Source organism: Notamacropus eugenii, chromosome 3 (assembly GCF_028372415.1).
Source record: "Notamacropus eugenii isolate mMacEug1 chromosome 3, mMacEug1.pri_v2, whole genome shotgun sequence".
NCBI lineage: Eukaryota > Metazoa > Chordata > Mammalia > Diprotodontia > Macropodidae > Notamacropus > Notamacropus eugenii.
In genome coordinates this window covers 257754135-257769846 of record NC_092874.1, presented here as the reverse complement: position 1 = coordinate 257769846, position 15712 = coordinate 257754135, and the positions used below count along the sequence as shown (strand labels likewise).

The window sequence follows — 15712 nt, the reverse complement described above, 5'->3', positions numbered from 1 at the left end:
GGGTCAGAGTTCAGACTTGAACCAGGATCTACCAGGCCCTAGGGTCAAATCTCTGTCTACTAAAGTGCTTGCCTTTACAAACCAGAAAGGATAAGGAAAAGTCTGTTTTCTTACAGGAAAAATTCAGTCTGTTAAGAAAATTCTGTGTTTATGTTTTGCCTTTGACTTATATTAGCTATGAGTCTGTGAAATTACCTAACCTCTGAGTGCCCATGGTGACTACCTAAATTTATAAAGTACACATGAGTTATGACCTGTATTAATTGAGGACACTTAAGATATCATAGGTAGTTAGGTGTGTGTGTGCGTGTGTGTGTATGTGTGAGAGTTAGCACACCCTAAGAATTTTATCTTTACAATGAATCCCAGTTCTTTATAGAACAAAATTAACCTAGATACCAAAGAAAGTCAGATGATTAGGAATAATCTATAAATGTAATTCACATATGCTCTCCAAATGGCTAATCACTGGTAATTCCTGACTATGATTTAAGAAACACCAAGAAAATCCGAGGTATCTCTCATGCTGATCCAAATTCCATATTTCATTGTATCAACTACTTTGAATTCTACTAATTACAGATTTATCATATTTCGAATCTTCCATTAGATAATTCCAAATATCAATAGAATGGCTAAGCAGTTATTAAGTATTCATATCTGATACATAATATTTTAATCAACATGCTTTCTTCTTAATACTGAGTTGAAACAGTCTTATCAAAGGCTTGAGAGCTGGGGAAGGTGAGGAAGAGATTATTTTGGTGTTAGATAGAAGACATTTAGAATTTGAGGTCCAAAAGGGACCTTCCTGTTCATCTAGTCCAAGTCCCTTCATTTTGTTACTTTGAAGTGAGAAGGTCTATGTTCAACTATCCATTCCATTAGCTACTGACTATATGATTTGAACAGGTCTCTTTGTCTGTGCCTCAGTTATCTCACCTATACAAGGGATCATTGGACTAGATGGTCTTTGAATTTCCTTCCAGTTTGAAATTCCTCATGCATCACATGTAGGTATGTAGAGGGCTCAGGGGAGTGCGAGTCCCGTGATCAAGGCCAGAGCTGAGGCAAAGCCTGTTCCCATGGGACTTGTGCTTACTCAAACCCTGGCAGAAGCTCTCCATGACCCTGGAACCTGATGTTCCTGCAGATACTAATGTTCTTTGCAGAAAAGTTGCAATTGGGTCTGGGAACTCAGGAACTAGCTTCAGGAACAAGATAAGCTTCGTTACTTGCTTCGGGTGCAATGACATGGGTAAGTCATGAGATGGTGAAGTAATGAAATGAGCTCAGCCAGCATGTGATTGTGGTTACAGCCTTTATAAACCCTGATTTTCAGCTGAATAAACGAAGTTGCCTTACATCCTGCCTCCCAACTCATTCATTGCTTCTGAGATGAGGGTCTTGCTGGTCAAGACCCTCTACCCAAGGAGTTCCTAGGTGAAAGCAATCCTACATATGTACATGTCACATACACACAACACATATGTACTTCAACAGTCAGTCAGCAAGCATTTATTAAGCTCTAAATAAGTAGTCAGAATTGTGCTAAACTCTAGGGTCACAAAGTGATTTTCCATTAAGTATTAATAGAAATAAATACTTAAGATAATTAGCAATGGTAATAGTTAATATCTACGTAGAACTTAATTTTAAAGTTATTATTTATTATCTCATTTGATCTTCAAGAACCAAGTGAGGTAAGTGCTATTATTATCTCCATGTTACAGAAGAATAAATTCAGTCTGAAAGAGATTAAACGACATCACCATATCATCCCCCACCTACCCAATTATCTCCAATGACTCCCTATTGACTCCAGGGATCAAATAAAGCATCCTCTACTTGGTTTTCAAATATATTAATAGATTAGTCCCTTCCTACCTTTCTCTTCTTATGCCTTCCTTCTCACCAGGTACCCTTAGAGCTAATGACACTGATCTCCTGGCTGTTTCACAAACAAGATCCTCTACCTCTTAGCTCCTGACATTTTCTCTGACTGCCCCATGTCTATAATTCTCTCCCTTCTCATCTTTAACTAGAGGAAGCCTTTTCTAACCCCTCAAATATATTGCCTTCCCTCTATAATTTCCCATTTATCCTAATGTAGCCTCTTTGTACACAGATGCTTGCTTGCTTGCTTATTTTCCTCAAAACATGATGAGCTTCTTAAGGGCAGGAATTCTTTCACCTCTTTTTGTATCCTCAATTCTTAGCATAATGCCTACTGCATAGTATGCATGTAATATGTGTTATTGATTGATTTTTTTCGCAGGATCATACAGACAGTAAGTGTCTGAGATAAGATTTGGACTCAGGTCTTCCTGACTCCAAGTCTAAACCTAGATCCATTAGGACATCTAGGAAAAAATATGGAAGGTTATAAGACAACATCAAATTGTTACAGAAATAATTCCAGAACTATCAAGTGAAGGAGAAAAAACTATAGGTAGCCGGAAAGAAACCATTCAAATATCAAGGAGCTACAGTCAGAATCACACAGGACCTTGCAGCTCTACATTAAAAGACTGAAGGAATTGGAATCCAATATTCCGTAAGGCAAAGGAGATGGGACTACAACCAAGGATCAACTAACCAGCAGAGTTCAGTATAATATTTCAGGCAAGGAGATGGTCATTTAACGAAGTAAGGGATTTCCAGACCTTCTTGACAAAAACATCAGAAATTAATAGAAAATTCGATCTTCAAATGCAGGTCTCAAGAGAGGCATGAAAAGGTAAGCAGGGGGAAAAAAACTTGCTATTCAATTTGGGCAAACTGTTTACCTCCCTATAAGGGAAGATGATATCTGTTAATCTTGAGAATTGTACATCTATTATGAAATATAAAAGGGATATACATACAGGGAACGGGTATAAAGTAAATGATGTCATGTTAAAGATATGATTTATGCATGCGAAGGGATTGTAACAGGAGGGATGAAAAGGAAAAAGCAGAAAATGGTAAATTACATCACAGGAAAAAGTACAAAATTATAGTAGAGGGAAAGAGGGGAGAGAGATGAGCATGGTTTGAGAGGTACTCTCATCTGATTTGGTTCAAGGAGGGAACAATAAACTTAAGTATATAATTCTAACTAGCTCTATAGGCAGTAGGAGGGAAGGGGGAAGAAAGGGGAGGGGAAACTAATGGGGACCGAAGAAGCAGTAAGGGTAAAGGGGAGTAAAAGGTAGGGGGGATAAAAGAAGGAAGGGAAGGCTGGTGGTGGTGGTGGTGAAAAGTGAAAACTATTGAGGAGGGGAAGGGAGATGGGAGAGCTAAAAGCACAAATGGTGGAAAAGAGGATGGAGGGAAAGACAAAGATTTTAATCATAATTGTGAATGTGAATAGGATGATCTCTCCCATAAAATGGAGGAAGAGAGCATAATGGATTAGAAACCATCATTAAACAATATGTTGTTCACAAGAAACATATTTGAAATGGGGAGTTACACAGAGGGTAAAGGTAAAAGGATGGAGCAAAATATATTGTGCTTCAGTTGATGTAAGAAAAGCAGGGGTAGCAATCTTAATCTCAGACAAAGCAAAAGCAGAAATAGATCTAATCAAAAGAGATAAGGAAGGAACTGTATCCTGCTAAAAGGCACCATAGACAATGAAGCAACATTACTAAACATGTATGCTCCAAGTGGTATAGCATCCAGATACTTAGAGGAGAAGTTGGGGTAGTTGAAGGCAGAAATTGACAGCAAAACTGTACTAGTGGGGGACCTCAACCTCCCACTCTCTGAACTTGATAAATCTAACCTCAAAATAAACAAGAAAGAGGTTAAGGAGGTAAATAAAACTCTGGATAAGGTAGATATGATAGATCTCTGGAGAAAACTGAATGGCAGTAGAAAGGAATATACCTTTTTCTCAGTGGTACATGGCGCATATACAAAAATCAACCATGTACTAGGACATAAAAACCTCACAATCCAGTGCAGAAAGGCAGAGATAGTCAATGCATCCTTCTCAGATCATAATGCAATAAAAATTATATGTAATAAAAGGCCATGGAAAGAAAAACCAAAGTCAATTGGAAAATAAATAATCTAATCCTAAAGAAGGAGTGGGTTGAAGAAGAAATCATAGAAACAATAAACAATTTCATTCAAGAGAATGACAATAATGGGACAACCTACCAAATTTTGGGGGATACTGCAAAAGTAGTTCTTAGGGGAAGTTTTATATCTTTGAATGCCTACATAAATAAAATAGAGAAAGAGGAGATCAATGACCTGGGCATGTCCCCAAGTAAATACCAGATTAGAAATACTGAAAACCAAAAGAAAGATTAATAAAATTGAAATTAAGAAAACTATTGAATTAAGAAAACCAATTGTTGGTTTTATGAAAAAACTAATAAAATTGATAAACCTTCAGTCAATTTGATTAAAAAAAAAGAAAGAAGAAAATCAAATTACTAATATCAAAAATGAAAGGGGTGAACTCACCTCCAATGAGGGGGAAATTAAAAAAATAATTAGAAATTATTTTGCCCAACTTTATGCCCACAATTTTGACAATATAAATGAGATGGATGAGTATTTTAAAAAAATACAAATTTCTCAGATTAACAGAAGAAGAAGTTCAATATTTAAACAACCCCATCTCAGAAAAAGAAATTGAACAAGCCATCAATGAATTCCCTAGGAGAAAATCTCCAGGGCCAGATGGATTTACAAGTGAATTCTATCAAACATTTAAAAAACAGTTAATTCCAGTACTATATAGACTATTTTTGAAAACTGGGGAAGAAGGAATCCTCCCAAATTCTTTTTATGATACAAATATGGTTTTGATACCTAAACCAGGAAGAGACAAAACAGAGAAAGAAAATTATAGACCAACTTCTCTAATGAATATAGATGCAAAAATTTTAAATATGATTTTAGCAAAATGAACACAGCATCTTATCACAAGAATAATACAGTATGATCAGGTAGGATTCATATCAGGAATGCAGGGCTGGTTCAAAATTAGGAAAACTATTAGCATTATTGATCATATCAACAACAAAACTAACAGATACCACATGATTATCTCAATAGATGCAGAAAAAGCTTTCATCAAAGTACAACACCCATTCCTATTAAAAACACTGGAGAACATAGGAATAAAGGGAACTTTCCATAAAATAATAAGCAGTATCTACCTAAAACCATCAGCAAGCATTATGTGCAATGGAGACAAGCTAGATGCATTTCCCACAAGATCAGGGGTGAAACAAGGATGTCCATTATCACCACTATTATTCAATATGGTACTAGAAATGTTAGCTGTAGCAATTAGACAAGATAAAGAAATTGAAGGAAATAAAGTCTCTAAATGTGAAAATCAAAAATAACAATATGAATTTTAAAGGTCTGTTTTTACCCCCCTCTAAAACTAAGCTTAGTTGAGTTGGTGATTCTGTTTAATTCTTTCACTGGCAATACTTCAACAGCAACATATCACCCAGTGAGACTGGATTTCTTAGGTCTTGCCTCTGAAATCCCTTGGGTCAGCCCATCTGGCCAAATCCTTATGCAAAGGGCAAACCAAGTAAATCACATCTTCTAAAGACACTTGTTTGAAGGTCAAGTGGAATATATTTAGAAATTGCTGTCTGTGAGTGTAAATACTGTTTAGAATTATGTGAAGAGACTTAAGTTTTAATCCAACTTTGACAATATTAGTAAGTCAAGAGAAGGGGGAAAAAAGACCTGAGGAATATTTTTGAGTAAAAATAACAGAATATGTGAATATTATAAAGGGCCTAGATTTTCTTATTCTCTTTCTACTCTAGAGAAGCAACATTATGCAATGGATAGAGAACTGCTATTGTAGCCAGGAAGACCTGAGTTCAAATCCTATACCTGATATGTATTGGCTGTGTGATTTGGGGCAAATGACTTAACCTTTCAGTGTTCTAGACAACTTTCCAAGTTTCCAAGACTCAAGATGTAGAGTAGATGCTAACATGACTGAGTATGTATTTTCATCCATGTTCCCTATAAAAATGAAATCAAAGATCCAATTCCTATGCTTACAAGAATTTTTTCTGCTCTAAAATTGACTTTGCTGTTGGTCCTCTGTTCTCAAAGAAGTGATGCCATGACATTCAGGTGAATGGAATTTGTGTGAGGCAGGGCTGTGTATAGATATCAGCCTCCCTATCTCCTCCAGAGCCATCTGGGTCCAGTGGCCAGATATAGATCAGGACAATTGGAGATGGCCCAGGATACAGATGGAATACATATAACGATGGTTTTTAAGCTTTTTGTGCATCATGGTTCCTTTTGGCAGCCTGATGAAACTTAAAGACTTTTCCCAGAATAATGCTCTTAAATATGTAAAATAAAAATCATAGTATCACAAAAGACCAATTATACTGAAAAATATATTTCTTTATACATGCGTATGTACATACATAAATATATAAATGCACATACATACACATGCACAAACACACACATACACAGGAACACACACACACACACACACTCACACCCCTCTGAGACGTTCTGGGTCTCACTCGATCTGGAATCATCTCCAGATGACCTGATCTATATATTGCCACTGGACCCAGATGATTCTACAGGTGATAGTGAGACTGGTGACTTTGCATAGCCCTCCCTCACTTGAATCCAATTCACTTCCAAGTCAAGACTTCACCTTCCTTATGTCATTGGTCCTCTTGGAGAGCAAAGGAGAGACCACAGCAACCATAACAACAGTAACACAACTTTGTATGTTGTGGTTGTGGAGTCATTTTCATTCATGTCTGATGCTTCATGGGGCTTTCTGGGCAAAGATACTGGAGTGGTTTGCAATTTCCTTCTCCAATTCATTTTAAAGATGAGGAAACTGGCAGACAGGGTAAAGTGATGTCCATAGGATTGCACAGCTACTAAATGTCTGAGGATGGATTTGATATCAGGAAGATGAGTCAGGCCCAGCATTCTATTCACTGTGCAAGCGACCTACCCAGCAGTTATAGCAATTATATATGCATGTGCATGTATATATACATATACATATATATATGTGTGTGTCTCTATATGTGTATGTTGAATAAACACTTGAATAGGGACAATATTGTATTTGGAGTCAGAAGACTGAGTCTTGGCTTTGATGTTAGCTATCTGTTAGGGAGAATGATACTTTACTTCCCAGGATGGCTGGAAGGAAAATATTTTGGAAGCCATAGAACATGATATAAATGTGAGGCCTAAAACTTATTACCAAGCATATGTCCTCAAAAATCAAATTCACTTAACTCTCTGTAAGAAAAAACAAATAAACGAAAGATAAAATATTTGACATATGGTCAGTAAATTGTGCCCATACCATTCTAATTGTAACTTTCAGTTCAATGGTCTAACTGCTTCATCAGAAATGTGGTCTACCTCGTAAAGATCTATAAAGGAGAGAAATTAGCTTACAGGGTGAAACAGGTTATAAGTATTGGAAGAAAGATTCTCTTATTCTTCTGCAAATAGCCACAACCTTTGATTCAAATAATTTCAATAAATCTGTGAAAAAATTTACAATTCTGGTTTGGGTTAGAAAAAGAAGGGATTCTTAGCTTAGGAGATCTATTGACCTATTTTTTAGTAACTATTTCAATAAAAATTGATCTAATGTGTTTATTTTGTACATTTACAACTGTTTTTTTAAATTAGAAGACAGCCCTCATTTTCCTTTCCCTGGCTTCCTTCAAGGTCCAGCTACAATTTCACTTAAAAAAAAAATCTGTGCCTTCCTTTTGAAATGATTTCCAGTTTATTCCATATATATGTTCTTTGCTCCTAGTTGCTTGGATATTTTTCTTCCCTGTTAGACTCTGAGCTCCTGGAAAGCCAGAACGTTTTTGCCTTTGTATCTGTGATGGCAAACAAAATAGAATCTCTTATTGTTTTTGTTTTAGTATATTCAAGTGCCTCTGATTAATCTTGCCTTTATCAATCAATCCTTTTTACTGGGAGTAAAGTACAGAAATAGTAGTTTTGTTTTTTTTTTACTAGAAACAGTATATGTATTTGTATTGTTGATTATTTTAATGTGATTAAAGATCTTTCCCACTCATTAATGGGTCTGCCTGTTAAGGGGAGTTTGATTAGGAAAGATTTGTGGGAAGGCCCAAGCCTTTTGTTAATGAGTCACTGGTCCTCAAGCAATGCCGTCTGGCTCTAGAAAGGGTATAAATACTCTGAATTGAGGTTTTACGGGGCTTATTGACTGGAAGTGTTTGTTTGGCCAGAAGGACTATGGGCAGCCTCTAAGGAACCCCCTCCCAGCTTTGAAAATCCAGATGTCATTGCTTCCCTCTCTGGTAATTATGGTCAGATAGTTGGACCTGTCTTTTGAATTCAGGCAGGGGAAGGAATGTCTGTTGATTTTTGATTTCTCTGTATTTTCTTTGAAGTTCAGGGTGCTGACTCCCCTGAACTAGGTGAATGACATATGTTTTTCGTTAAAGGAATGATACATGTACTTTATTAAAGTGACCACTAAACCCTCAAAAATTGCCTTTCTTTTTATGAATGCAGATCTAAAAACCCGTGATAGCAGGCCCTTCTGTGTATGTTGGGGTGCTTACTGATATATTATCTTCAGTGCTTAGCATGATGCCTGGCACATACTGACCAGATTGGAAATATCAGTGACATTTTAGTAAAAAAGGACTAAGGACCCCTGACTTACAGTCTTTAGAGACCACTCTCTTTCACCTGCCTACTCTTCATTTCTTACTTGGTGAAATCATTAGTTCCTATATGTTTAATAGTCATCTCTATGCTGATTGTTCCAGTTCTAATAATTGTCTCAGGATCTAGTTTGCTAATATATTTCCAAATGAATCTCATTTAGGAGTCTCAAACTCAAACTTCACTTTTTCTAAGCATTCCTATTTCTGTCAAGCATGACTATCGTTTTAGTTACTTTCTCAGCTTTTTACTCTTACCTTTTGTCTTCAACTTGTTGCCAACTTTTCAGCTCTATAACACCTCTCACATACAATCCCTTCTCTCCAGTCATATGGTTATCATAACAGTTAAGGACCTCATCACTTTCCTTCTGGACCATTACAATAGATTCCTAATTGGTCTCCCTATCTTAAATGCATCTCCAAGTGCAGTCTCTATTCAGTCACTAAAGTGATTTTTCCTATGCGAGGATGTGTGACTTTGTTAATCTTGTACTTGATAAACTCCAGTGACTCTCTATGATTTATAGGATGATTTATAAACTCATATACTTGGCATTTAAAGCTCTTCATAACATGGTCCCTGGGTTGGTGCAGTGGACAGAGTGCTGCCCCTAGAATTAGGAGGACCTGAGTTCAGATCTGATCCAGACAATAACTGTATAGCATTTAGCAAGTCACTTAACCTTGATTGCCTCTCAAAAAAATTTAAAACATGGTCCCTTCCTAATTTTCCAATCATCTTACACATTACCACCTTCTGATCCAATCCATCTATAATCTGGCCTAACTTTATTACCTAGAAACACCAAACTCCATGCCTTTGCATTAGTGGTACCCCTGTGACTGGAGTGTCTTCCTTGGCCACCTCTTGGAATCTTTGATTTCTTTCATTACTTGGTTCAAATGCCATGCTCTAAAGGTAGCTTTTCTTGGACCCCCTAGATCCTAATAATACCCTTTTCTCACTTTCTGACTCTGTATGTTACCATGTATCTATTCTGAAATCATTTGAGCCAAGTCCTAATTAGTGTGAATAATGAATCTCATGAAGTGATCATGTTATTCGAGTGTACTGAATATTTCCATGGATCTGGAACCAATGATCATATTCTTACCTAATTATTACTTCAAATGATATGAATTTGGATACACATGAATGCCTCATGGGATTCTGTATTCACCCCAAATGGAACCCAGTTATCTGTGCGAATATTCCTCTCCCCTTAACCCATGAAAATATAAATACTTTGGGGTCAGGGATTGGCTTCACTTTTGTCTTTTTATCCATAGCACTAGGCCTGGAACATAGGAACTTAACAATTAGTGATGAAAAAGTACTTTTTGATTGATTGATATTCTTCCAGTTTTCATTTTTAATGTCTTATCTATTCCAGTCAAACAATAATGCATCATTACAATTCTATAGATTCCCAACATCCCATTGTAAAATGGCTGATTTTAAGAAATAGCTAAGTCTGCCAGGTAGAGATTTATTTTTTTATCATCTCATTTTAAAGTCATTTACTTCTATTAGTCATAAAGTGCTCTCAAATAATTTTTATTAACAAATTACAAGAATGATTTTAAAAGATAAACCTGTGTCTGGAAATGTATACCTATATGCATATACACACATATATTTTTCTGTAATATAAATTACTACTATGTTGAAAGGGATATTTTATTTAATGAATAGTTGGCATAAAATTTAAGCATATGTGTACTTAAATACACACACATACAAACATGCTAGTTTAAGTAGAATATACATACACACATCTTGGTGGTTGCTATTGGAGTAGCATCTATTTTGCATAAGCTGGGCTGGTTTCCTTTTATAGGAGCAGGAAGGTCATACAGAGTATCATTATTGGTCTGGGAGACTAAGTTTTGAAATATTCATCCAATGGGTAATGGTACTGGTTGACTTGGTTACTGTGGTGAATGAGGATGTGAGAGGAGAATCTGTTTTATCTAAATTATTATTTTTAACCCTGAGAATTATACCATTTGTCCTTTGCTTTTAGTAAAGTCATTTTTATTGCATTCTAACCTTGTCCTGAATTATCAGGAGTGGTCCTAAATTATGGTAATATACTACTGTAAATTCTACTGTAAGTCACATCTTAAAGCTTGATACTTCATTACTGTTTCTTTAATGACTATATTTATTCTATGTTTCTCATCATATAGACACCAGACATTGTTTTCAATAAATAATTCCACTTTAATGGCAAAGTAATAATTTAGACAGATACAGTGCGCACATTTGCCAGAAGGAAAAAGGAAAAAAAATATATATGCAAGCTGGTTTACAAGCTAGAGGAACAATAAACCAATAGAAAATACATCATCCAGTTAAGTCCGAGGACACCAAATACTTATTATCAGGGCTTTACAAAGACTACAAAACTTTTCAGATGATTTATTTCACTGTTTCTGTCTATTTACATGATATGTTACATCAAAAATGTACAAAATATAAAATGTATACAGACAAATGTTTCACAAACAAGTTCATTTGTAAACTAGGCGGACTCACTGAGATGTATTGCAGGAGGTTCTGTCTATGTTGTTCATGGTTCGTTTGGATTTCTCAGAAATGGCAGGGAAAGATTTTCTGAAATTCTTTCTCACTTGTGTCTCTTACAAGGGCAACTAGTCACTTAGCCAGCTATGCATGTCAATGTTACACCACAGAAGCAATCTACCTTCGGGGCCCCGAAATCAAGTTGTCAAAATTCTGCATGCACGAATTCCGTTGTGATTTCTATTAGGACAATAGCACCACAAAGGCACCTAGAGACTTAGTAACACACTGAAAACTGCAGGGATGTCTTTGTCTTGTGTTATGTAGCAACTGACCCCTGGCTGGTCACAGAGTGTAGCACCAATTGTACATCCTGAAGGTAACACTTTATTTTTTTAATGGTTACAGTACAGATCTACACCATTACCCAAGCCCTTGGATTGTGTTGGAAACTAGTTATTTCTTATGGCCAGAACTTTCACTAATGAATCCGATCAAGTTTATCATGCAATCTGTTTATAGCCTGCCATGCCAGATGCACTTTAAAACCATTAAAATTTCTGAAAATGTATTGGCTTCATGTACAGATTGGAAGCATGCTCACTCCAGCACTGATAACTCCTGCATAGTCATACCAACTGTAAATACAGGACAAACACACCAGATAAAAACAGCTTTTAGGGTTTTCATTCTGTATTTGTTTGCAACATACAGGAAATCTCAGCAAGTGAAACATCTCGACACCAACAGGATAAAATACAATTTGTGTGAGTGTGTTTGTTTGATTTGTGCAAGGCCTTTTTTATTTACAATACCCACCCAGTAGACTGTGCAAAACTAACCCTCCTTTACAATATAAACTCTTCTTCTTCCACAGTGGATGTCACTGCTTCCATGTGATTCAATGCTGATTTTTCTCATGTACAATAGCAATCAGAACACCATGCGTCAAATTAGGAAAAAAAAAACAAAAGTGGGGACAGGGAAAAGAGGGGTTAAAAAAAGAGAGAGAGAAAGAAAAACCCCAAAAGTTTGTGCTCATGCTGCATCAAATGCTTCCAGCTCTGCTGGAGAGGAATTTCAAAATATCAAGCCTTCAAAAACAAAAAAAAAACAAAAACAAAACTCCATCCCATAGCAATGGATGGATCTATGCTTAGCTACCTCCCTCAGCTCATAAGTGATGGTCGAAGTGGGTTTGGGGATTCCTTGACTATGTCCAAGGAAAGACAAAGCAATCTTTTTGCAGGATAAAAATACTGATCTTTCTCCTATCCATTTCTTTTAAAAAAATTATGATCTACAGATATGAGGCTGCTGTGTGAACCAATGTGTCTTGTTGGTAAAATGAAAAGACAGTGTGAGTTACCAATGGTTTGGAAGTTAAACCACCTGTAAAACTGTTCTAGAAATTGGGTTTAAGGCAGTGAGACAGCACCATAGGAAATATTCCTTCGTCCACTGAAAAGGCTCACACAAATGAGGCCCTAAAGAAGCCTTTTGTCAGTGTTCCCTAATAACTGGTAGAAAACTCTTCAGGTTGGGGAGTGGGGTAGGTGGTTAAAAAAGACCACTGTGGTAAAAACAACCTTATAAAAACGGTGACTTGCACACTAAAAAGTCGGTGGAGTACATCACTGTGGAAATGGCAGTTAGGAATTAACTTGGCACTTATCCAACATATCACAGTAGTGTTTTCTGGTGGTTGCACAATGCCATTGTGCTTATTGAGTACAGAGCCTCTGGCATCCATTTGGGAATGGGCAGTAGCACAACACAAACACTACTGGAGTCATGTGACCAGTGCCCCATGGCACAACAGAGGTAAGGATAGAATTGGATCTGGAAAACACGGGCCCTGCATGGTGGATGCAGCACCTCAGAGTTAAAATGAAAAGAAAATATTTCCTAAAAAATGGGGGAGGTGCCAAGAAGGAAATGGAAAACAAAATAAGACAAGCAAAAAAAAAAAAAAAACCCTTTATATTGTAAACTTTTAAAGAGAAAAAAAAAATATTCCAGTTTGGCTAACCCATGTGCAATCTGCTTGGTGGCCCTCCACATAGGGCCGTTTCCAGTTAATTAATGGAGCCCTACTTGTGTGACTCCATCGAGACAGAAATGCCTTGAAAGAAAAACGAATTCAGGCTTTCCATTTCAACTGAGCATCTTAACTTTTCTGACTGAAATATGCTGCCTCTTTTGTGGCTTACAGCTCTTGGTCAGGGACCTCCGACTGGCTGCTCCATCACTGGCAGTGGCTGAGTGGAAATGCATTTTGTTTTCTAAGCTTAATCCTATATCTATCTAACTTCATAGCCTCTAGAGAGTTGATTCAAGAGACGAATCTAAAATGTCATCATGGTGGCTGGTGCTGTCACTGTCGCAGCTTTGTGCACTGGAGTAATTGGCTGCTTGTTGGAGCTTCATTAGCATATTCATCTGAAAAAGAAGAAAAAATCTATAGAGACAAGTAGCATTTAGCTACCCAAGAAATATACATTGATATATATTCATTCATATATTTATATATATGAAATATATATTCATTCATACATACATTCATATGTATCTATATATAAAACTAAAATACATAGATACAAATGAACCTTAGTTGCCTTCTCTCATACTATGCAAGAGAAGGGAAAAACAAGTTTTAGAATATCACAGCGCCCTTGGCTTCCCTGCTGGATCTCTCAGCTATGACTTTGAAAAACTGAGGAACCATGAGGATATAATAAGGATGCAGGATAACTCTTCTATTCAATGTTGTGAATGTCTGCTGTTCAAGCAGGGAGATTGGAAAGAAAACTGTATCACAGCTGGACATCTGGGCCCATGGTTGGAGATGATGCCAAGCATCCGAGCTTTTTGGCTGAAGGAAGCAGAAACCATTGAATGGCAACAGAAAGTCGTGAGTGTTCATCCACACGTACATACTCTCCCTCACATACACACACAAACACACAACCCCCCGAGAAAAGAAGAGAGTAGAGTGGAATGAAGCCAGCTGCTCCACACAAGCACACCATCTGCTGGTCAGGAGCTGACCTCAGGATGAGGTGACTGAATGAAGTCAACCATGAGTACGAGAAACAGGAAGAGGGAAGATCCAATGCATATTTTGTTATTGTTGACTCTGTGGCTCAATCAGGATTGATATGTCAATGAAAACAAAAACCACTTTCTGGAACAACAACAGCTGCTTTGAGTTTTCTACCATTCAGTATCCTTATGGGCTAGGGTAATGCTTGTTCCAGTCCAAAAGAAGTACATATAAGCCTTTATGGGGAATGTTACTTTAATTTTTTATGTATTAAAAAATGGAGCTATATTGCTTAGATCTGAAGGAGATCTGTAGGTTCTCTGTTGATAGTAGGGCTGTAAAATGTTGCTGAAAAGTTGATCTAACCCAAGAAATTTGTGTATAGTCTCTTTGTGTCTTATTTACAAACTCTCCAGAGTCAAATGAATGGAAATGGCAAAACCTTATCCTCTGGTGCCTCAAGAAAGAGCAGCTGCTCAGTGGAAATGCCTTTTTCCATGGGCTAAGCTAAATCCTATATCTTCCTAACTTTATACCCTCTACAGAATCAATTCAGGAGATGAATTTGAAATGCCATCATAGTGGCTGGTGCTTTCATTGTCACAGCTTTTTGCACAGGAGTAATTGGCTACTTTTTGGAGCTTCATTAAACAGCAAGGTGTTAAGGGGTTACAAGCCATCCCAGACAAGGTGCTAACAAAGAGACGACATACCAAAAAAGGAGAGAGAATCAGAGATTCAAAGTGAGAAGCACTAAACAGGGAGATAGCTTGAGAAAAAAGTGAATTCAGAGTAAAGAATAGAGCTCCCACAATGAGTAGAGTATAATAGTCACTGGAAGTAGGACCAAGTTGAAAAGCTTTTTGCTGCTGTGGACTCCAAGTTGAGGTAAAACATTGAGGTCAAATGTTAGCCTTGAATGGAAGAGCAAAATTTTCAGAAACTTGTAATTCAACTCAATTCATAAAAGCAGGACATGAGAAGCCCTGGTAAATCTAATAGTCTAGGAGAAATTAGATTCCAAGAGAAGCTCTCATCCATAAGTAGAATGCTGCCATTCAATTTAATAAGCATTTATTAAGCCCATACTATGTACAGATCACTTTGTTAGGCACTGACCTATATAGGAAGCTTAAATATAGATAGGTTGGTCTTTGACCTGATGACCCCATTGAAATACAGTATAGACTCTGGCATCAGTTATGTTATAATACCATAAGATTTAGAACTAGAAGAATTCTCAGAATTCATTTAGTTCAACAACTCAGGAACTGAAACCTGCAAGTTAAATGAGTTAGTTGTCCAAGGTCACACAGATAATAAGACTTGTAGATAGGATTTGAGCCTAGGGCTCTTGACTCTGGAGCCAATGTAGATGCAGAAACACTAAGAGCAAAATACCCAACACGGGAGGTTTCCATGGCTAACGGGGTC

The 15712-nt window shown here is 36.9% G+C and overlaps 1 protein-coding gene across 6 annotated transcripts in view; it reads right to left on the bottom strand.

Annotated features, from left to right (window-relative positions):
- Positions 1-10908: 10908 nt before the first annotated feature.
- Positions 10909-15712, bottom strand: part of NAV3 (neuron navigator 3) — a 1098252-nt gene continuing 1093448 nt past the window's right edge. For all 6 annotated transcript variants that reach the window (XM_072655445.1, XM_072655444.1, XM_072655443.1 and 3 more), the window contains one exon: positions 10909-13674. In XM_072655445.1, coding sequence (XP_072511546.1) covers positions 13555-13674 — 120 coding nt within the window. In that variant the 3' untranslated portion in view covers positions 10909-13554. The remainder of the gene's footprint in view (positions 13675-15712) is intronic.